Source organism: Dendrobates tinctorius, unplaced genomic scaffold (genome assembly GCF_039654945.1).
Source record: "Dendrobates tinctorius isolate UK_male_01 unplaced genomic scaffold, ASM3965494v1 ptg000167l, whole genome shotgun sequence".
Classification (NCBI taxonomy): Eukaryota; Metazoa; Chordata; class Amphibia; order Anura; family Dendrobatidae; genus Dendrobates; species Dendrobates tinctorius.
The window spans coordinates 1,628,784-1,651,108 of NW_027361834.1; the positions used below are offsets into that span (position 1 = coordinate 1,628,784).

The 22,325-nt window shown below is 42.4% G+C and overlaps 1 protein-coding gene across 2 annotated transcripts in view; it reads right to left on the reverse strand.

Annotated features, from left to right (window-relative positions):
* The window catches only part of COLQ (collagen like tail subunit of asymmetric acetylcholinesterase), a 155,749-nt gene that overhangs the window by 26,253 nt on the left and 107,171 nt on the right, over positions 1-22,325 (reverse strand). For both annotated transcript variants that reach the window (XM_073550719.1, XM_073550718.1), the window contains exons 7-10: positions 17,774-17,836; positions 15,532-15,576; positions 15,150-15,185; positions 6,451-6,531 (exon numbers count right to left, since the gene is read on the reverse strand). In XM_073550719.1, the coding sequence (XP_073406820.1) occupies positions 6,451-6,531; positions 15,150-15,185; positions 15,532-15,576; positions 17,774-17,836 (225 nt within the window). The remainder of the gene's footprint in view (positions 1-6,450; positions 6,532-15,149; positions 15,186-15,531; positions 15,577-17,773; positions 17,837-22,325) is intronic.

Genomic DNA, 22,325 nt, shown 5'->3' on the forward strand with positions numbered 1-22,325 from the left:
CAAGGTAGAGGCATCAGTATAACGATTGGTGAGGAATATGATCCTGGCTGCAGCATTCAAGACAGATTGGAGAGGGGAGATTTTGGTAAAAGGGAGGCCGATTAGTAGAAAGTTGCAATAGTCCAGAGGAGAATGAATAAGAGAAACAGTAAGAGTTTTTGCAGAGTCGAAAGGAAGAAAAGGTTGAATTCTAGAAATGTGTTTGAGGTGCAGATAACAAGAGCGAGCCAGTGATCGGATGTGGGGGGTGAATGAAAGCTCGGAATCAAGTATGACCCCAAGACTCCCCATGTTGCTGGGGAGCAATGGTGGAACCACACACAGAGATGGCAATGTCAGGCATAGGTAGGTTAGTCGAGGGAGGAAACACGAGGAGTTCAGTTTTTGACAGGTTCAGTTTCAGATAGAGGGAGGACATGATGTTAGAGACAGCGGTAGGACAATCACTGGTGTTTTCTAAAAAGGCAGGCGTGATATCAGGAGACGAAGTGTATAATTGGGTGTCATCAGCATAGAGATGGTACTGGAAACCAAATCTGCTGATTGTCCAATAGGGGTGGTATACAAAGAGAAGAGGAGGGGGCCTAGTACCGATCCTTGAGGAACCCCAACAGTAAAGGGAAGTGTTCAATCAGCAGTGGTGTCACTAGCCCCGCCTTTTGAAAAATCAAACATGAAGAGGAAGTCCGGGATCAATTGGAGCCCTGATTTCCTCTTCATGTTCGAGTTGTTTGAAGGCGGAGACAGTGACGTCAGCGCTGATTAGGCACTGATATTACGTGTTACAACAACGCACAATAGCCTCGGGGAGAGTGACTGCCAACACCGCAGGAATGGCGCCGGCACAGGAGGGGAGTATAGGCTTTATTATTTTATGGCTGGAAAACATTTTGATCAGGAAAGGGTTGATGTAGTAGTGGACAACTTCCTTAATTAATCAGTGAATTCCTTAGTTTGTATATAATTTATAGTGATATGCCATGTTGGACATTGTGCCAGTGTGAGGTGAACTCATGTAGATGTTGTAGCCCCATTTTCACACACCTAAACTACTCATTGATGGTCAACTGTCCCCCGCTCTGAAGTAAACAAAGAAATACTTGCAGGCACATAGAAAGAGTGCTGGCACAGTGTTCCTATATTTAAAACTGTATATACTGTAGTTCTACCTTGAAACTAAAAAGCAAGGTTTCTAACCAACAAGAGTATGCTGGATGTCTGTAACCATTAAGTGTAACGCCTCTATGTACAAAAAAGTTGTGCTATCACAATTTATATTGGCCTTTTGTCTTTTCCCTACTGTGCAAGCTCTCTGAGGAGTGGGTTATTATTATATCGCTTACTTGCTACCCCTGACTCAAACTATCTTAGGGTATGTTCACACAGCTTTTTGAGGTGTTTTTGGAGCAGAATCTCAGTGTGTACATATACCTACTGCAGTAAATCTGTTGGCAGACAAAATGCTGCGATGTACTGCAATATAGCCTGCCAATGTCCTCCAGAGTACATCTTGCCATAAAACAGAAAGCACTGGGAATCAGTTCTATAAAGACCTAATTAAAACAATTAAAGAAAGTTTCTCAAAATTAGAATTAGTATAAGCACTATAAAAGGAGGATATTTTTTCAAATAGGTAACACAATATGAGGTCATAACAACTGATAAAAAAATGAAAATGAAAAAGCTATATATAACTGACAGCGTGATGTAATGTGTCTTGTGCTGAATCAGCAATAGCCATAAATGTGTTAATCATTCATTTCATATAAGAACCCTTATAATATCTTATTACTAGAATCATCGGAAAAGAAGGTTTAGAATTCATTCATATTTTTAATGAATCTAATAATTACACTCCAGGGAGTCATTCACTGATAAACATTGTCTTAGTAACATAATATATCAGCCTTTCAGTATGTTACTCCACAGCAGTAACTAAAAAATAAGTACTATAAGTATTTTTTTTAGGACCTAGCAGCAATAGCAAAAATTATATTTTTTGTCATATTATCTCTTTAGTACACTCCATTGAAACTAATTTATAAATATTACTATGCAAAAGTTTTAGGCAGGTGTAGAAAAATTCTGCAAAGTAAGAATGCATTTTAGAATAGAAGTAATAGTTTATTTTTATCAAGTAACAAAATTCAAAGTGAATGAACCAAAGATAAATCTAAATTAAATCAATATGCGAGCAGTGCACCCTTTGCCTTCAAAACAGCATGAATTATTCTAAGTACATTTCACACTTTTTTTTAAGGAACTCGGCAGTGAGGTTGTTCCAAACATGTTGGAGAACTAACGACACATGCTTCTGTGGATGAAGGTTTGTGCAAATCCTTCTGTCTATTCATATAATTCCAGCTAAACTTGATGCTGTGAAGATAAGGGCTCTGTGGGGCATATCATTATTTCCAGGACCTTGTTCTTTTTTCATGTCACAGTGCATGCGCCATGACAAGATTGAGTGCAGCAACAAGACATAATGTGGTTAGATTGCAGCAGCATGTTCTCTCCTATGCAAAGATTTCAACACAGTGATTTCAAGATGTGCTGTTCAAGTTCTTTTGAAAAGGCACCAAGAAATTGGCAACATTTAGATCGTAGACTTGGTGGTCAGCCAAGGAACATGCTTACCTTCCTTTGAAATCGAATGAGAAACTGGGTCTGAGCAGAAAAAGTAAATTAATGTGCATGCAAAATGTAATTGCATATGAACACATGACCTTTACACAGAGAAAACCAAAAGCAAAACACAAAACAAATATCCTGGAATAAAAAAGTAAAAAAATATATTGCAAAAATTGCATGAAGGTAGTAATAATAGTAATAATAAGGGTATTTAGTTAACATAATTTTGATCAAAATAATGTAGAAGCCATCCCGCCACGTCATTTTGATCAAAATTATGTTAACTAAATACCCTTATTATCACTATTATTACTACCTTCATGCAATTTTTGCAATATATTTTTTTACTTTTTTATTCCAGGATATTTGTTTTGTGTTTTGCTTTTGGTTTTCTCTGTGTAAAGGTCATGTGTTCATATGCAATTACATTTTGCATGCACATTAATTTACTTTTTCTGCTCAGACCCAGTTTCTCATTTGTTTCATTGTGCATTCTGTGCATATAAGGGTGTGACCGCCCTGTTTCTGAGTTGGAAAATCCATCCTGTCTGGCCTATACTATTACTGGTGGTTCAGTCCCTCTGTCCTTGTTCACATTTACGTCACTTGACAAGTGGAAAGGTTTTAAATACAAGAGTTAGGACTGTCCCACAAGGGTTGCCGTGACGTGGCGGGATGGCTTCTACATTATTTTGATAAAAATTATGTTAACTAAATACCCTTATTATTACTATTATTACTACCTTCATGCAATTTTTACTTTTTTATTCCAGGATATTTGTTTTGTGTTTTGCTTTTGGTTTTCTTTTGAAATCGGAAGATTTCAGCAGGGCCAGAAGTCAGAACTGACAGCAACTAGTGGGACCCAGCTACATCAACGTCTGGCAAGAAGTTGTGTTCATGGAAGAAATGTGGCCAAAAAAATAATACCTTTGACATGGCAACAATGCCAAGTGACTTAATCAAGTACAAAAATATAGGAAATGGTGTGTAGAAAAATGACAGCAGATGCTTTGGAGTGATGTGTCAAAATGTGATATATTTGGCTTTAACAGAGGGAAGGGTTGGAGAGTGCTGTCTAAGTGGTAAGGAAAATGTCTTCTGGCAGCAGTGAAACATGGTGGAGGTTCCTTGCAATTTTGGGGCTGCATTTCAGCAAATGAAGTTGGTGATTTGGTCAGAATTAACAGTGCCCTCAATGCTGAGAAATATAATCGGAAACTTATCCATTATGTAATATCATCAGAAAAGCATCTGATTGGCTCCAAATTTATTATACAGCAGAAAAACGACGCCAAATACAGCTAATGAAAGTAGTCTCTTGGACATCAGTCATCTTCCACTCATCCATTCTTTCTAAACACAATCACACCAGATACAGTACTTTTAACCATAAATCCTTTTTCTGAAACTAATATACTGATATCTATTTCATGTAGACGTTACAGATATTTAAGGTGATATCTTAGATCTCATTACAGTAAGAGGACACCGACATTGCCCAGTCTACTTTGTGGTACAATAGTGACATTCGTGGTATAGAATAAACCCTGAAAAACATTTACTTTTCCAAAGCAGAAGAGGACATAACTTCTACAGTATTATCCGGTATAAAAGGAGCGTGGATTAGGGGTATAATGTCAATATTGAGAAAGGGCCTCTCTTTTGTTCCTAACAATTATTTCGATCTATTTAGAGCGGTTACATCTCTTTTTACGTAAAATCCGGTGGAAGAAATTTTTTCATAAACAGGACTCCCGAATTTGTTCTGAATTGGGCATTCCAGATGATATGTTGGCAGAGGTTAGGCTGCTTGACAGTATTGGTGAAATAGATCCCAATGCATTGGGTCAAGGTCCCTTCACTCATTTGAAGGAAAAAAGTACCAAGATGCCACCTTCCTCTGGAGATTTATCGGCTATTGACATTTTTTCTAATTTGGTAATTACTGATTTAACTGAACTTTCCCTTAACTGTATACAGTGCAAATTTAATTGCTCCAGAAATGAAATAGAGGCAATTAATCGCCTCAAATGGGATGACAGCATTGTGATCAAACCCTCCGACAAAGGGGGCAATGTTGTCATCCTTGGGGTTGAACAATATCAATTGATGTGTGAATCCATCTTGGAAGACAGAGGGTCTTATGAAATTCTCTCACAAAACCCTAGTGACCAGTATCGTGATGAACTGTGGTGTATCTTACTGGAAGGGTTAGAGGAAAAGGGCATTACTAAATCAGAGTTTCATTTCATGCTTCCTAAATGTCCTATCACTGCCACCTTCTACTGCCTACCCAAGATACACAAGGGCCTACATCCCCTCAAAGGTAGGCCCATCGTATCAGGGGTAGGCAGTCTATGTCAGAACGTTGGCATTTATTTGGATCGAATCCTGGCTCCATTTGACTCCTCATTACAATCTTTTGTACGAGATACATCTGACCTCCTTCATCGTTAAGAGGGTCTTACTGTTGACTCAGTCTTTTCTTGCTAGTATAGATGTGGAAGCACTATACTTATCCATACCCCATGACAAGGGATTGGAGGCTGTTGAACATTTCTTGAGTATGAGAGGGTGTCAGTTTGAAGAACACAACTGATTTGTACTGAGACTTCTTCGGTTTTGCTTGACTAGGAATTTTTTTGTCTTTGATCGCAGAATCTTCCACCAGCTGAGGGGTAGTGCTATGGGCAGCCCTTGTGCCCCAGCCTATGCCAAACTTTTCCTCGGCTGGTGGGAGGAAACTTTGATCTATAATAATGATAGAGAGGAAGCTGATCTCTTTGAAATCTGGGTACGTTATATAGACGATATCCTGATCGTCTGGAAGGGCTCACGTGTTGATTTCATCAATTATGTTTCTAAACTCAATCATAATGAGATTGGCCTTTTTTTTCACGTCCGTAATCGAACCTTTCTCGCTGCCCTTTTTGGATATCCTCATTGAAAAGGGTGATCAGGTAGAGTTGATTACCTCAACATATAGAAAACTGACATCTACTAATGCTCTCCCTACAATGAAACAGCTATCACCTGAGCATCTAACAAGGGGCATCTCTAAGGGCCAGTACCTTAGGGCACACAGAAACTGTTCCAAGGATTCTCTCTTTGAAGTTCAAGCTAAGGAACTCAGGAACAGATTCTTGTCTAGAGGTTATCCTCAGAAAGGCCTTACCAAAGCATACCGAGAGGTTAAAAACAAGAATCGGACAGAGTTGTTAAATCCTGAACCCAAAAAGCAGGATAATGATACACTCAGATTTATCACTACCTTAGACAAAGGCATGGATACAGACATTTCTACACATTTGGGCAAAGAGCCATCAATCACATACAAGAAGGCCCGCTCTTTAAATGACAGACTGGTTTGCAGCCATTTCACTGGGCCTACCACAAAAACTTGGTATAATGTGTAATCCAAAACGGGTTTTACAACGAACCTCCTCCAAGGACAAATGGTCTTAATCGGATACTTCTTTTACCTAAGTGCATTCACTAAAAATACCTTGTCACTGCCAATAAGGATCCAAAACTTCCACTTCTAATGTTGCTTACTGCTAAAAATAAAATCACAGAAGGAAATCTTGTAGTCCTCCTAGTGCGCTAGTTTGTGCGTAAGGTTACCCTGCACATCTCTGTAAGGCATGCTGTCAGAAGATTGACATTTTCTCTTAAAATAAAATCTTTACTGTGTGGAATTAGGGTTGAAGCCAAACGTCATTAATCCACCAAGGTAATTTGAGATCAACAGTGTATTCCATAATAGAAAATAGTAGTATGCATGACAATAAGAAGTAATTTAGAGTCGGTCAATACCTGTTTGCCCCGCTTTCCAGGCCTACCAGTAGGTCCTCTATTTCCTGGAACTCCAGGTTCTCCTTTTGGGCCCATCTCTCCCTTTAGTTACAGAAAATGAATGAATGATTAGTTGAGTATAGCATGTAAATCCTAATCAGCAACTATAATATTTCTACAATATCCATGAGTAAATGCTTTTGTATAAAATACTTTATTTCATGTCACTAGTCAAGAAAAATCATTGCTATACAACATATCGTTGACATGGAATGTGAATTAAAAAGTGTGAAAATGTAAATTAAGCCTCAGCAAGTTAGGGCCCCGTCACACATAACGACTCACCAGCGATCCTGACAACGATATCAACGTGTCAGGATCGCTGGTGAGTCGCTACATGATTGCTGGTGAGCTGTCAAACAGGCAGCTTCACCAGCGATCAGCACCAGCGACGCCGAGCGCACGGTGTCGCTGTGTACTTTAGTTACCAGCGCGCTGAGGCAGGGAGCTGGTAACTAAGGTACACATTTGGTTTCTAAGGGGTGTGCATCACTTAGAAACCCGATGTGTACCTTGGTTACCAGCTCCCTGCATCAGCGCACTGGTAACTAAGGTACACATCAGGTTTCTAGGCGCTGCGCGCCCCTTAGAAACCATGCATTTACCCTAGTTACTAGCTCCTGCTCGCTGATCGCTGGTCTCCCGCCTGTCACACGCAGCGATGCATGCTGGCCAGCGGGAGACCAGCATCCCCAAAAAATTTCCAAAGGTTTCCACAGTGATCAGCGATACCCGGCAGGGGGGGCCGGTCGCTAATAGCTGTCACACACAGCGATCTCGCTGGTGAGATCGCTGTTGCGTCACAAAACTTGTGACTCAGCAGCGATCTCGCTAGCGAGATCTCTATGTGTGACGGGGGCTTTAGACAGGCATCACATGTCCAATTTACACAGTCCTAGCATGGACAATTATTTCCAGACCAGCCATGGGTCTCTTTACATGAAATCACAAGCCTTACAACCATAAATGAGGCTTTGTTTTTGGGCCAGGAGACTCGCTGCTGGTCTGTAAATCTTGATCCGTGTGAGTGTGCTTGATGTAAGAATACCAAAAATAGGGTGAAGACAAGGCAATCCCTAGATGTAAGTATAGCTGCTTCTCACAAAATTAGAATATCATCAAAAAGTTAATTTATTTCAGTTCTTGAATGCAAAAAGTGAAACTCATATATTATGTAGAGTCATTACAAACAGAGTGATCTATTTAAAGTGCTTATTTCTGTTAATGTTGATGATTATGGCTTATAGCCAGCGAAACCCAAAAGTCATTATCTTAGTAAATCAGTATAATTAACAAAAAACACCAGCAAAGGCTTCTTAAGTGATTAAAAAGGTCCCTTCGTCTGTTTTAGTAGGTTCCACAATCATGGGGAAGACAGATGTCCAGAATGCAGTCATTGACACACACCACAAGGAGGTTAAGTCACAAAAGTTTAATTGCTAAAGAAGCTGGCTGTTCACAGAGTGCTGTATCCAAGCATATTAATGGAAAGTTGAGTGGAAGGAAAAAGTGTGGTAGAAAAAGGTGCACAAGCAACCAGGATTACCGCAGCCTTGAAAGGATTGTTAAGAAAAGGCCATTCAAAAATTTGGGAGAGATTCACAAGGAGTGGACCGCTGCTGGGGTCATTGCTTCAAGAGCTGACACCACACAGATTTATCCAGGACATGGGCTACAAGTGTCGCACTCCTTGTGTCAAGCCACTCATGACCAATAGACAACGCCAGAAATGTCTTACCTGGGCCAAGGAGAAAAAGAACTGGACTGTTGCTCAGTGGTCCAAGGTGTTGTTTTTAGATGAAAGTCAATTTTGAATTTCATCTAGAAATCAAGGTCCCAGAGTCTGTAGGAAGAGTGGAGAGGCACACAATCCAAGCTGCTTGAGGTCTAGTGTGAAGTTTCCAGAATCAGTGATGGTTTGGGGAGCCATGTCATCTGCTGGTGTAGGTCCACTGTGTTTTATCAAGACCAAAGTCAGCGCAGCCGTCTACCAGGAAATTTTAGAGCAGTTCATGCTTCCCTCTGCCAGCAAGCTTTTTGGAGATGGAAATTTCATTCTCCGGCAGGACTTGGCACCTGTCCACACTGCCAAAAGTACCAATGCCTGGTTTAATAGCAACAGTATCACTGTGCTTGATTGGCCAGCAAACTCATCTGACCTTAACCCCATATAGAATCTATGGGGTATTGTCAAGAGGAAGATGAGAGACACCAGATCCAACAATGCAGAGGAGCTGAAGGCTGCTATCAAAGCAACCTGGGCTTCCATAATGACTTTTGTGTTTTCATTGGCTGTAAGCCATAATCATCAACATTAACAGAAATAAACACTTGAAATAGATCGCTCTGTTTGTAATGACTCTATATAATATATGAGTTTCCCTTTTTGTATTGTAGAACTGAAAAAAAAATTAACTTTTTGATGATATTCTAATTTTGTGAGACGCACATGTATACTGCCTATAAGAGAGGAGGCACAAGGTTTTGATGTGCTTTCTTGTAGGAAAGTTTTGGTTGTCATTATACTGATAATGGGGGACTCTGAGTGTCACCCTTGGGAAGGTGAAGTGCTGGATGAGGCTTCAACCATTTCTCATTGTTGAATATGGCTGTCAAGGTAAGAAAGTTTAAGGACCACTGGGTTTTAATTGTAGCTTTGATAATGTCACCAATAAGAGAACAACAGGTTACAAGTGCACATAAGGATTTTCCAAAACTGTTTTTTCCATTAGTTTTTTTTTCCATTAATTTAAACTCTCACTGCTTCAGTTAGTGCTATTAAAATTATATACTCTGTGACTACACCTCCGAGCTCCCAACAAGTGCAAATGCTGTTTCGGGCAATGTATAAGAAGTTAGAAAATGTATGTACAAGGCTCTATATCGAAACAATGATTTTTTTTTTGCCTGAACAGACGGGTTGCAAAGTTTTCTATATTATGTTTCGTCTCCAGTATCTCCAAAACAAAAGCAATAGTGAAGGAAAACGTCTGCACTGTATGTGGGACGCAGTGGTACATTTACACAGCATGTAATAATGTATTATACTGTCCTAACATAAGTGCACCAAGTCAAAACTACACGTGTGAGTAAATACCTGCAGATTGGCCACGGAGATGCTCTGAATGCAGTACCAGTGCACTTATGTTATCCCTCCAATGAATACATTAACAACTTAGTGTCACCTTTCCTCAACAGCATGTGAGTACATGTGTGTGAGTACGTGTGTGTGAGTACGTGTGTGTGAGTACGTGTGTGTGTATGTGAGTACGTGTGTGTGTATGTGAGTACGTGTGTGTATGTGAGTACGTGTGTGCGTGTGTGTGTGTGTGTTTGAGTACGTGTGTGTGAGTACGTGTGTGTGAGTACGTGTGCGTGTGTGAGTACGTGTGTGTGTACGTGAGTACGTGTGTGTGTATGTGAGTACGTGTGTGTGTGTATGTGAGTACGTGTGTGCGTGTGAGTACGTGTGTGTGTGAGTACGTGTGTGTGTGAGTACGTGTGTGTGTGTGAGTACGTGTGTGTGTGTGTGTGTATGTGAGTACGTGTGTGTGTATGTGAGAATGTGTGCGTGTGTGTGTGAGTACGTGTGTGTGTGAGTACGTGTGTGTGTGAGTACGTACGTGTGTGTGTACGTACGTGTGTGTGTGTACATGTGTGTGTGTACATGTGTGTGTATGTACATGGTGGGCAAGCAGCGGCAGGTCCGGCGGGGGGTCCAACGTCGTGGCCAGCAGCGGCGGGTCCAGCGGCGGCGGTGTGGGTTCAGCGGCGGCAGGTCCAGCATTGGGGGGGAAAGACCGCGGCTTGTGGCCTGTGCACAGGCTGCAAGCCGCGGTCTTTCCTGCCGACTGTGACAGAGGTGGGTGGGCAGGCAGCGGCTGGTCCGGCGGGGGGGTCCGGTGGCGGCGGGTCCAGAAGCAGCGGGGGGGTCCGTCGGCGGTGGGGGGGTCCCGGCGGTGTCCCGCTGGTGGTACTGTGAAAGGGCCTGGTACCACCAGCGGGTGCCATATTGAAATACCCATCACTTGGGTATTTCAATATGGTGGTCGGCATACCTCCGGTCGGCGCGGTGGATTGTGGGATTCGGGGACATCCAGACGGAAGTGGAAGATGGACAATTTAAGGCAATTATATATAGATACCAGGAGTGGTTTCAAAATACAGAAGTGATGTGACTCCGTTATAGTTTTTCTCTCTGTAGATTCCACTCCTGATTTTGGCTTACAAGCAGTATCGGACTGGGGTGTGAAGGGCCCACCAGTAACATTGACTTTGAGGGGCGCACTTTTCACCTGCAAACAAATATTACACTACCCTCATTCACAAATCTACCTGTATCTCCATATAATAATATACTGGATAGTTTGGTTAATGAATGATGAGATGCTGCTTTTTTTCTGTACAGAGTGAATCATTTGAATAATGCCAAGTACTGCACATACAGTGGGGTTGGGGGCCCATGTCTGCACAGGGGACCACCAGGGGATTCCCCTGTTACCCTATGGGCCAGTCCGAGTTTGCTTACAAGTACTGATGTGTAGAGACAAAAATACTGACATGTCAATAACACCCAGTCTGCAACATGCACTTAAAGAAAAACAGATAAAAAGGAAAATGGCAGAACAATATCACCAGGGGATTTTATTATTATTATTATTATTATTATTATGCATTTATATAGCGCCATTTATTCCATGGCGCTTTACATGTGAAAAGGGGAAATATAGACAAGTGTAATATATACATGAGTAATATACAAGTGTAAGACAAGGGACACACAAGTACACAAGGAGAGGGGACCCTGCCCGCAAGGGCTCACAGTCTATAGGGATGGGTGATGATACAGTAGGAGAGGGTAGAGCAGGTCGTGCGGTGGTTCAGTAGACAGAGGATCATTTCAGGCTGTAGGCTTGTTAGAACAGGTGGGTCTTCAGGTTCTTCTTGAAGGTTTCCGTTGATGGTGAGAGTCTGATGTGTTGCGGTAGGGAGTTCCAGAGTATGGGGGAAGCACGGGAGAAGTCTTGTATGCGGTTGTGAGAAGAAGAGATAAGGGGGGAGTAGAGAAGGAGATCTTGGGACGATCGAAGGTTGCGTGCGGGTAGGTACCTAGAGACCATGTCACAGATGTATGGAGGAGACAGGTTGTGGATGGCTTTGTATGTCATGGTTAGGGTTTTGAATTGGATCCTCTGGGCAATAGGAAGCCAGTGAAGGGCCTGGCATAGGGGGGAGGCTGGGGAATAGCGGGGAGATGGGTGGATTAGTCGGGCAGCAGAGTGTAGGATGGACTGGAGCAGTGCTAGAGTGCTAGAGGGGAGGACAGAGAGTAGGAGGTTGCAGTAGTCGAGGCTGTAGATGATAAGAGCGTGCACTAGTGTTTTTGTGGTTTTGTGGTTGAGGAATGAGCGGATCCGGGAAATATTTTTGAGTTTGAGGCGGCAGGAGGAGGTGAGGGCTTGGATATGTGGTTTGAAAGAGAGCGCAGAGTCGAGGATCACCCCAAGGCACCGGGCATGCGGGACTGGGGAAAGAGAGCAGCCGTTGACATTGATGGATAGGTCTGGTGGAGGGGTTGAGTGAGATGGGGGAAAGATGATGAATTCTGTTTTGTCCATGTTCAGTTTGAGAAAGCGAGCAGAGAAGAAGGCTGAGATAGCAGACAGACATTGTGGGATGTCAGTCAGTAAGGAGGCGAGGTCGGGTCCAGATAGGTAGATTTGCGTGTCATCGGCATAGAGGTGATACTGCAAACCGTGGGATTCTATGAGCTGTTCCAAGCCGAAGGTATAGATGGAGAATAGTAGGGGTCCTAGCACAGAGCCTTGGGGAACACCGACAGACAGGGGGCGAGGTGAGGAGGTGATGTGTGAGAGGGAGACAGTGAATGTACGGTCCGTTAGGTATGATGAGATCCAGGATAGGGCCAAGTCTGTGATGCCAAGAGATGAGAGAATCTGTAGCAGGAGGGAATGGTCTACGGTGTCGAAGGCAGAGGACAGGTCCAGGAGAAGGAGGACAGAGTAGTGTCTCTTCCTCTTGGCGGTTAGTAAGTCGTTAGTGACTTTATTTAGATTTAGTTAGATTTTGCATTTTACTTCAGCTGGAGTCAGTGTGACAGGAGATACCTATGTTTAATTTCAGGATGTGTATGCAATAAATGCACACAATGTATCAGCTCTCAGCACATGCATCTATTTCTGTTCATCTCGCTGCCTAGAGAAGTTGAAGTTAATACACCTTAACACAAATTACCGTCTCAATTCTGTTTTCCAAAAACAACATGGATACAATTTAATTTCTACTTCTAGACTCAATTATGTTCATTATATCATTTTCTCTCGTTGGGTTCATCCTCAAGTTAGAGAAACAAAACACACTTCCTTAGCATGACCCTTATTTAGAAATTATATGATTATCACTGATAATCAGAGTTGCTGCCGGTAAGTAACGCTATATTTAGCCGGTTATTAAGGACGGTAATGTGGGTAATGCAATGCATTGCAGCTTCCTCACTGTCAAAAGCACATGGAAAACAGACTGGGAGGTGACATAAGTTCATAAAGCAAAGGGTAAATGATTGTAACATGAGACAGTAAATGAAGTATGGAATCCCTCAAGAGCCACCAAGCATACTTACTTACATCTCTTCCTGCAGTCAGCTGTGGTTATAATTTATTTAGGATAAACCACAACATCATATCATTGTTCATGTAAAGCTAATATAAATGTTAGTGGTTACATTGCTCTGGTTATAGCATACCTAGCATGGGACAAGGTTAAATAGCATGTGCCCATGAAAAATATATTACAGTCTATATACAGAATTTTAATTCAGAAAAGGTAACATTTTGAACTTACATTTCATTATTTGTTGAGTACAAACTAAATTATACACTGTGTTATACTCCAGAGCGGCATCCACTATTCTGCTAACTTTCAAACTTAAAAACCATTTTCTGGGACTTTGCTTAATTTACCCTACGGGGCTAAGAACTTACAGGTAGGTAGCTGCTAACTACCTGCGTGTTCTGCCCAGTGGCGATCTCTGTCGACTCAGAACAGCCATGTACCACTTCTGCCAGAAATTGTGCTGCTTCATTTCATTTCACGTCAAAATAGCAACTCTTCCTCTTCCGGTCTGCTCTGTCGACGGAGCGTCACTGCCAATACTATGCTGATAGACAGCTTAGTCATCGCACTTATGCAGCAGGGAGCCGGCTGTCAGCACGACATCAGCAGTGATGCTCCGCCGACAGAGCAGAGCGAAAGAAAAGAAGCTGCTCTGTCAATGTGACATCAGCAGATGCCTCAAAATCGATGGCAGGAGCAGTCTGTAATTAATCTTAGCTGACAGGCATCAGCACGGCAGAACAGGCAGATATTTAGCCCAATATACAAAAATAAGCAAAGGTTCAGACAACCCCTTTAAATTCATCATCATTCCCAACTTCCTTAATGTCAAGTCTTTACAATGTGCCGTTATAGCTATCTAATGTAGGAAAAAGTGAAAATATGTGCTGTAACCAGCTGTAGGGTGTAGCAAAAGTGGACCCTCTGGGTCGCGGTACCGAGGTCCCTGGAGCGAGCTGGCCAGGTGGTGCCAACCCCTATACAGAGACTGTTAGGAGCAGGCCCGAAGGAGTCGAATACCGCGACAGCTGATACCAAGAGGGGCGGCTCAAGAGAGGAAGAGACAACAAGGCAGAGGGTCAGGAAGGACCGGGGTCAGGGGTGACTGGAGTCAGGAGTGATTGAGTCAGTAATTATAGGAGTCAGGAGTGACTGGAGTCAGGAATGACCAGAGTCAGGAGACCGGAGTCAGCAGTGACTGGAGTCCGGGATGACCGGAGTCGGGAATGACCGGAGTCAGGAGTGACTGGAGTCCGGGATGACCGGAGTCAGGAATTACTGGAGTCAGGAGACCGGAGTAAGGAGACAGGAGTCAGGAGACTGGAGTCAGGAACGACAGGACGGGGCCAGAGTACCGTACAGGAAGGCACATGATAATCAGGCGCCTTCATGAGGGAGGAGCCACCTGATATACCCTGTGCTGGAGCTTGATTGGAGATCGCTCCACTGGGGTGGTGCAGAAGGGGTTAAGTGAGGGGACGAGCATGCACCCACGGCCTAAGGCACAAGCCAGAAACAGGAGCAGGACAGGAAGAGGAACCATCGTGCTGGATCCCCCGGGCTGCAGGACGGGTGGCCGGAGGTGCCGCGCGGCGGCCGTAGCGGTGAGCCGAGGGGGGATCCTGGGAGCAGCAGCAGGGGAAGCGGGACCCGGCATGACAGGCGACGCCGGTACCGACCTGACAGGCGGCGCTGGCATGACACCAACAAAGTAAGCTCAAGAACAGTTTCCAGGACACCTAGGAGAATTATGATTCCAGCTCTTGAGCCTAAAACAAATTTACATAGTTAAAGGGGTTTTGGGAGATCACAGTAACAACAGTCATTTCTTACAGAAGGTCATCAATATCAAATAGGTTGGGTTTGATTGTCAGCACCCCCCAAGCTTAGCTGCTTGAATAGGTCACAGAATACTCTCAAGTTATGTGGACTCTTTATTGTTAAAATAGTTCTGTCTGTACGCACATCGTACACTCAGCTTTGTTGGGTATTGCAGCGTTGGTTATTTAGGTATAGAAAGCACTTACTTTTTGCCCAAGCATTCCTGGAAGACCCATGAAGCCCTAGAAAGAATAAACACAGACATAAGGATGGATACCTCTTTGGTGAAGCATGTTCTTAATTCCTCAGCTACTTCAGCCCTCCTTGGCTATATTACATGTAGTCCAATTGTTGAACTTTGACACAGGCAGTAATCTGCCTTCATATTAATTTACACAATGCTGGATAACAAGTTTTGGGATTTAGAGACAATAATCACATGTTAAGGTAACCGTTCATTATCTTCCTAATTGTCAGAAATTGCTATGATGATCGCCTTCTTTGCCAGGAGAAGGTGACTAAAGATTTTTTTTATGTGCCATCAAATATCATTAAGAACATCTACATCCATTCAATGAAGTATCCTACCTGTTCACCTTTGGGACCCATTTCTCCCATGTCTCCTTTTATACCCTGGATGTAAAGATATTATAAAATATAATAAATGTTATTGCAGTTTTGCAGTATACATCAACCTGTATACATCAAGCAATTATAGTCAGTCAAGTTACTCAGCTATTATACCAAAGGTATTATTCAGCTGACTGTATATCAAACCTACAACAGCAGAATATTCTATGAGTGTGGAAATGTTCAATGCGATGTAAACATGTAAAAAAAATATGTATATGGCAATGAAAGATATATGTTTATTGGTCTGAAAATGTGTAATTATTTAAATGTATGTTCTAAATTATTATGTTTTATATTTTTATAAATGAACTACATGTGTTTTGGAAATACCATACAATATGTTCACAGACAATAATGTGACAGCCTGAAGCTCTCGGGTATGACAAATAGAATGGTATGTACTGAAAACAAAGAGGTATTTAAGGAGCAGGCATAGTGCTTACATCAAATGATGTACCTTAGTCAGGTAGTGGTATAGTGTTGAACCCCCAGCCCCAACGCGCGTTTCACCCTAGCTTCATCAGGGGGCGTGTACAGCTAAGGGCAAGGTGTGGGTATTTATAGGGAAAGAGCCAATAGTGGATGTGTATGTGTGCTGTGGCATCTGAACCAATGGTATAAAATGTTACAGGCATCAAATATATAGCGCAGGCTATTGAAGGCTTTAAAGGCAGGTCATGTTGCCGCAAAATGGATGGACCTTACATAGTATGTGAATGTATTAGCCATGAAACAAGTGAAAGCAGCAGGACTTACGGCCATGGTCCAATGGGAGAAGAGAGGGTGTTACCCATAGCAGAGACCACGTGGGCGGCACATGTGTGGCAAACATCACCGTGGGGAGCTTCCGCCCAGTGGAAAAATGGACAGACGCGTGTGTCGCAACCAGGAAACAGTTTCTCTGGTGACATACACAAGCATCAGTGCAGGACGCTCGTCCAGGCCAAAGCTCCGAGCAGGAAAAATCGCGCATGCGCACATGGTCAAAGCAGAGGGAAGAATATGTTAAGGTTTTCTTTTAGACGATGATAGTTATTTTGTTTTGCCATATAAACTATACTGAAACATTTGTAAATAATCTTTAAGTGAAAATAAACCAATAAATGAATACTAAAGACATAAAACCATGCAGCTTGTAAATCATAATCAGAGAATCAATTCCTACATCTGTATTGCACAGAGCGACCTGGGCACTAAATGACGATAGGCTGCTTTATTGGTCATTTAGCAGCCTGTTTTCACAGGTGAATCCCACTTCAAATGCACACTGAATTATCTGCCATAGATCATTAAGTGCACATAGGCTGCCATTATTCTCAGCAGAACAAGTGTTGTGCACAGGACAATGAGATGACGAGTATGACAATCTTTTGTGTAGCTCAAAAGTACATTCCATCCAACAAACAAGTATTTTGCTTGTTCCTTGGGTGACTGGCAACCTGTTTCAATTTCAAGATTATTGAGAAACGGGCGTTCCTCAGAATCTACATTCACAATAATCTTGCAGTGTAAATGGACCCTAACAAATCCCAGCTAAGCCGAGTTATCAGCTCCTAAATGTTAATTTTCTTCCAGGTATTATCTTTTAAAGGGGTTGTTCCATATAGGTTATCGATATCTGATTGGTGGGGTCCAACATCCAGCACGTTCATCAGTTCGCAGTTCCTGCGCCCATTGAAAGTACATAAGATCACTGTTCTGTACACTATGAAGTGGCCGGTCTGACGTGCTGTAACTCAGCTTCCAATTCCTTCAGTTGGAGCGGAGCTGTACATTTCAAACCAGTAATGACTTAGTAATAGAGTCCAAGAATTGGTATTCTTGTGTGTTTTATTTATTTGCAAAATATATATTATGCATGGATTTAGTTAACTTGTAAGTCAAAAAAACTAGAAAGGAGTCCTGATGCCGTACACATGTAGTAGTCAAAAAATACTAATTCTATACAGTTGCTTGTATTTCATTTTTCCATGCTTCCCCCTATGCTTTTTAGCATAGTTACAGTATTTTATATTATTTCCAATTTCATTTTTAAAAGTATCTTTTTTTATGCAGTATCATCTACAAATTAATTTCCGTTTCCCTTTAAAATTAATGTTTTATTTGCTAAGGCATTGGTTTGGTGCATACTCCAGAAAGGAGTTGAAAAATATTAAAATATGGCAGTCACTATGATTTTCAGATAGTTTTAACAAACCTTGGGGCCCATTGGTCCTCTTGATACTGCTCCTGCGACTGATGCAGAATCCCCTTTTTCACCCTGGAAACACAGAGTGTCAATTAATAAAACGTTCATGTCCAGTCATGGGCGTACCCACCGAGGTTAGTGGGGGCAGCTGCCAACTCCTAGAAGCAGAGGCGCACAATGAAAGAACACCTCCTGGCCGCGGTAGTGGAGAGCAGCCGGCCAGGCGGCCACACACAGCTGACAGCAGGGCGGGCGGGACTCACTGCAGAGCAGGCTGAGACCGCTTGGCGTTGCTATGGCACTCGGCGGCGCGCTGGGATTGCATCTGGCTGGGATTCAGACAGGGTTCAGAGGCGTGTCATGTACAGCGTGCTATGTAAGCACGCCTCTGAACCCTGTCTGAACCCTCCAGATCTAAGGCAGAGGCTGAGAAGACAGGCAGCGGCCGCCATTACAGTATGCCACAGGCCCACAGCCCAGTCTGAGTCCCAGACTGAGACTCCCACTCTCCAGTGCCTGCGCCCTGCGGTAAGTGTTGTCCACGCCCATGAACAAAAAAAACAAAATGGAGTTCTATACAATTAGGTAAAAAAAAAAAATACTTTATTAATCAATAATTACAAATACAATTAATATAGACAAAGAAGGACAATTGACCCTGGTTAAAAAAAAAAAGCATGGGTCTCCAGGCAAAAATGTCATTACAATTAAGTCAGAACATCACTACGGTAACAATCCATTATGTGTGCATTATGGCAGCAAAATGCAAAGTTTAAAGCAAGTGCAAGTCTAATATAGCCGAGCTACCAATTGCCAACGTGCACATAGCATCAGGGGTCAAACATCAAACATCTACCATCAACTTAAGGAAGTTCCCCAAACATCAGTATGTATAGTACAGGTAGAAAATAATGAATCTGTCAAATATGTTCAATGCTCACCCATGTATTGCTATGCCACGGAGCCAGGCCCAATCCCGATGCGTGTTTCGCATTTAGCTTTATCAAATAGGGATATAATGGATTGTTACCATAGTGATGTTCTGACTCAATTGTAATGACATTTATGCCTGGAGACTTTTTTTTTTTTTTACCAGGGTCAACTGTCCTTTTTGTCTATATTAATTGTATTTGTAATTATTGATTAATAAAGTATTTGTTTTTTATTGTATAGAACTCCATTGTTTTTAGTTTTTCTACATACATACTGCTGCAGAGTGCTGTTAGTGGCCATCTTAGTCTGCAGCAGTGCAGTGCTCATGTGATAATGAATTCATCTATTCTCTCATGCAAAGAAAGATCCAATATCTGATGTCTGCATGGAGTGTAATTAAATACCTGAGTGCCGCTGTAGTGTGCTATAGTACTGTTGTCTGTACTTTGCAACCTCCTGCCCGACGTGCGCATTTCGTCCAGCTTCTTCGGGGGTGTTTCGTGCATCGGGGCAGGAGGCTGCAAAGTCCAGGCAACATCACTCTAAGGGTATGTGCACACATTGCGGATTTAGATGCAGATCCGCAGCGTTTTTGGCTGCACAGATTTGCATCAAATCCGCAGTGTAGTGCACCACCAATGTTAATCTATGGGAAATGGAGAATTGGTGTGCACATTCTGTGGAAAAAAACGCGCAGATTTGCAGCTTTTTATTTTCCACAGCATGTCAATTCTTTTTGCGAATTTGCAGCGTTTCTGCACCCATTGGCTGTATATGGGAGTTCTATGGGGGGCTGTATATGAGATGGACTCCCATCTCATATACAGCCCCCATAGGGCTCCCATATCATACAGTATACAGCCCCCCCCATAGGGCTCCCATTAAATACGCAGCATGTGAGCGCACCTGTTTTGAACAAGTTTTCTTCAAACCCAAGAAAAATGATATTAGTATAAGACATGTACCGTAATTAGATTAAAAATCTAAATTTTTTTGCAAGCAAATAATTGTAACAACTAATAAAGCACTGCTATAATTACATATAATTTTCTTAAAATTTTCGTTTCATTCACCTTTTTCGTTCTAAAATTTTACAATCTGAACGACCGTGGCTTGCCCCCCCTAGTTTTGATCCTGGTTACGCCCATGTGTCCAGTTGTAATTGCCTCTTCATAGAGGAAGTGGAACTGAACTCTAATGCCAACTATTGGAAGTAGCAATGCTAAAAGCTAATATCGACCCTTTAACAAGCCTTGCCATATAATTTCTCTCCACAAAGAGAAACTTTACCCCAAAAGGTCAGATGCCTCTCATACAGCCAAATCAGATCTCATGCTTTGTCCTGACAAAGGGCAACACCCCAAAACACCGTGTCTGCAAATGGAGATTCTGGTTCGACTTTTATCGACTTTAAAGGGTCGATATCGACTTGTAGAATTGCAACTTCCAATAGGTGGCACTAGAGTTCAAGTCCTCTTTCTCTTTAAAAAGGCAATTTGCATATTTAATTTCTTAGAGGAGCACTGCATGACATATACCGCCTTACACTGGCATGTCAGGCATGTCACTCTCCACAAGGAGAAATGTTACGCCTTAGATCCTTGTCCAGTTGTTGCACTAATCCTACTTAATTGCACTAAAGGTTTGCCTAATGCATAACGTTTGACCTCCATTGATATCTGTTTCTTTGATTGCAAAATCTCCTTTAAGACCACTATCACTATGCCACATGTCTGCCAACATAGGCTACAGACTCTAAACTGATTTTTGTCAGTATACCATGTGATCAAATTGTTAATTTTGTCACTAGGTAGTATCTCAATTTTGTTAAATCATACACTCATTAATAAACAATCAAGGCTGAAAGTGTTGGCACCCTTGACATTGCTCCAGAAAATGAAGTATTTCTCTCAGAAAATTATTACAATTACACATAGAATCATAGAATAGTAGAGTTGGAAGGGACCTCCGGGGTCATCTAGTCCAAGCCCCTGCTCAAAGCAGGATTCACTAAATCATCCCAGACAGATGTCTGTCCAGCCTCTGTTGGAAGACTTCCATTGAAGGAGAACTCACCACCTCTCATGGCAGCCTGTTCCACTCACTGATCACCCTCACTTACAAAAAGTTTTTTTCTAATATCTAATCTGTGTCTCCTCCCATTCAGTTTCATCCCATTGCTTCTAGTCTTTCCTTGTGCAAATGAGAATAAAGATCATCTGTCAGGGTCCTGTCAGCACCGGCGAACTGTCACTGCTGAATAGGGTGACTTACCCACACTGCGGGAGGGCCCGGGGTCAGATACTGCAGGGAAAACTCAGGCAGACAGGACCTGGAACGCTGAAAGTAGCAAGCAGTGAAGGACCTACGATCATGTGACCGCAGGGGGAGGGGCGTCCTGCTGGAGATTAATGCAGGATTCTACTACAGGGATCCTCAGGTCAGAAAAATGGGGGTCATACACGGAGAGGGTGGTGCGGTACCAGAGGGATAAGCAGAGTAGTCAGAACGTAAGCAATGAGTCATACACAGAGATAGCAGCACAGTACAAGAGGGGCAACCAGAGAGTAGTCAGGACATAGGCAATGAGTCAGAAACCAGAGAAGCAGATACACAGTACAGAATCAAGAGATGAACTCACAACAGGAGACAGAACCAGGTCAGAACCATTTAAGCAAGCTAGAAGACAATCAGAAAGCACAGGCACACAGGGGTCACCACACTCGGCCAAAGGCAAAAGTATAACTGACGGGGATTGGAGTTTCCCAGGGGTATAAGAAGCTCTCCTTGAACCAAAGAGAGGCCACAATAATTAACCCCAGACGTGCAGGTCAAAGCCTGCACTGGGATCATGACATCATCCTTCTACAATGTGATAGCCCTTCAGATATTTGTAGACAGCTATTAAGTCTCCTCTCAGTCTTCTTTTTTGCTCTAAACATTCCTAAATCCTGTAACCGTTCCTCATAGGGCATGGTTTGCAGACCAGTCACCAATGTGGTCGCTCTTCTCTGAACTTGCTCCAGTTTGTGGATGTCTTTTTTAAAATGTGGTTCCCAAAACTGGACACAGTATTCCAGATGAGGTCTGACCAAAGAGGAGTAGAGGGGGATAATGACTTCACGTGATCTAGACTGTATGCTTCTGTTAATACATCCCAGAATTGCATTTTCATTTTTTGCTGATGCATCACACTCTTGATTCATGTTCACTTTATGATCTATTAGTATACCCAAGTGTTTTTCACATGTGCTGTTGCTTAGCCCTATTCTCCCATTCTGTATATGCTTTTGTCATTTTTATAGCCCAGATGTAGTACTTTGCATTTTTCCCTGTTAAAAAACATTCTGTTAGTTGCTGCCCACTGCTCCAGTTTATTTATATCTTTTTGAATCGTCTCTCTTCTCTAGTATTAACTATCCCTCCTAGTTTTGTGCCATCAGCAAATTTAATCAGTGTACCCTCAATTCCTTCATCTAAATCATTGATAAAGATGTTGAACAATACAGGGTCTAGGACAGAACCCTGTGCTACCCCACTTGAGACATTCTTCCAACTGGATGTGCAGCCATTTACGACCACTTTTTGGGTCCGATCACTAAGCCAGTTATGAATCCACCTAACAGTT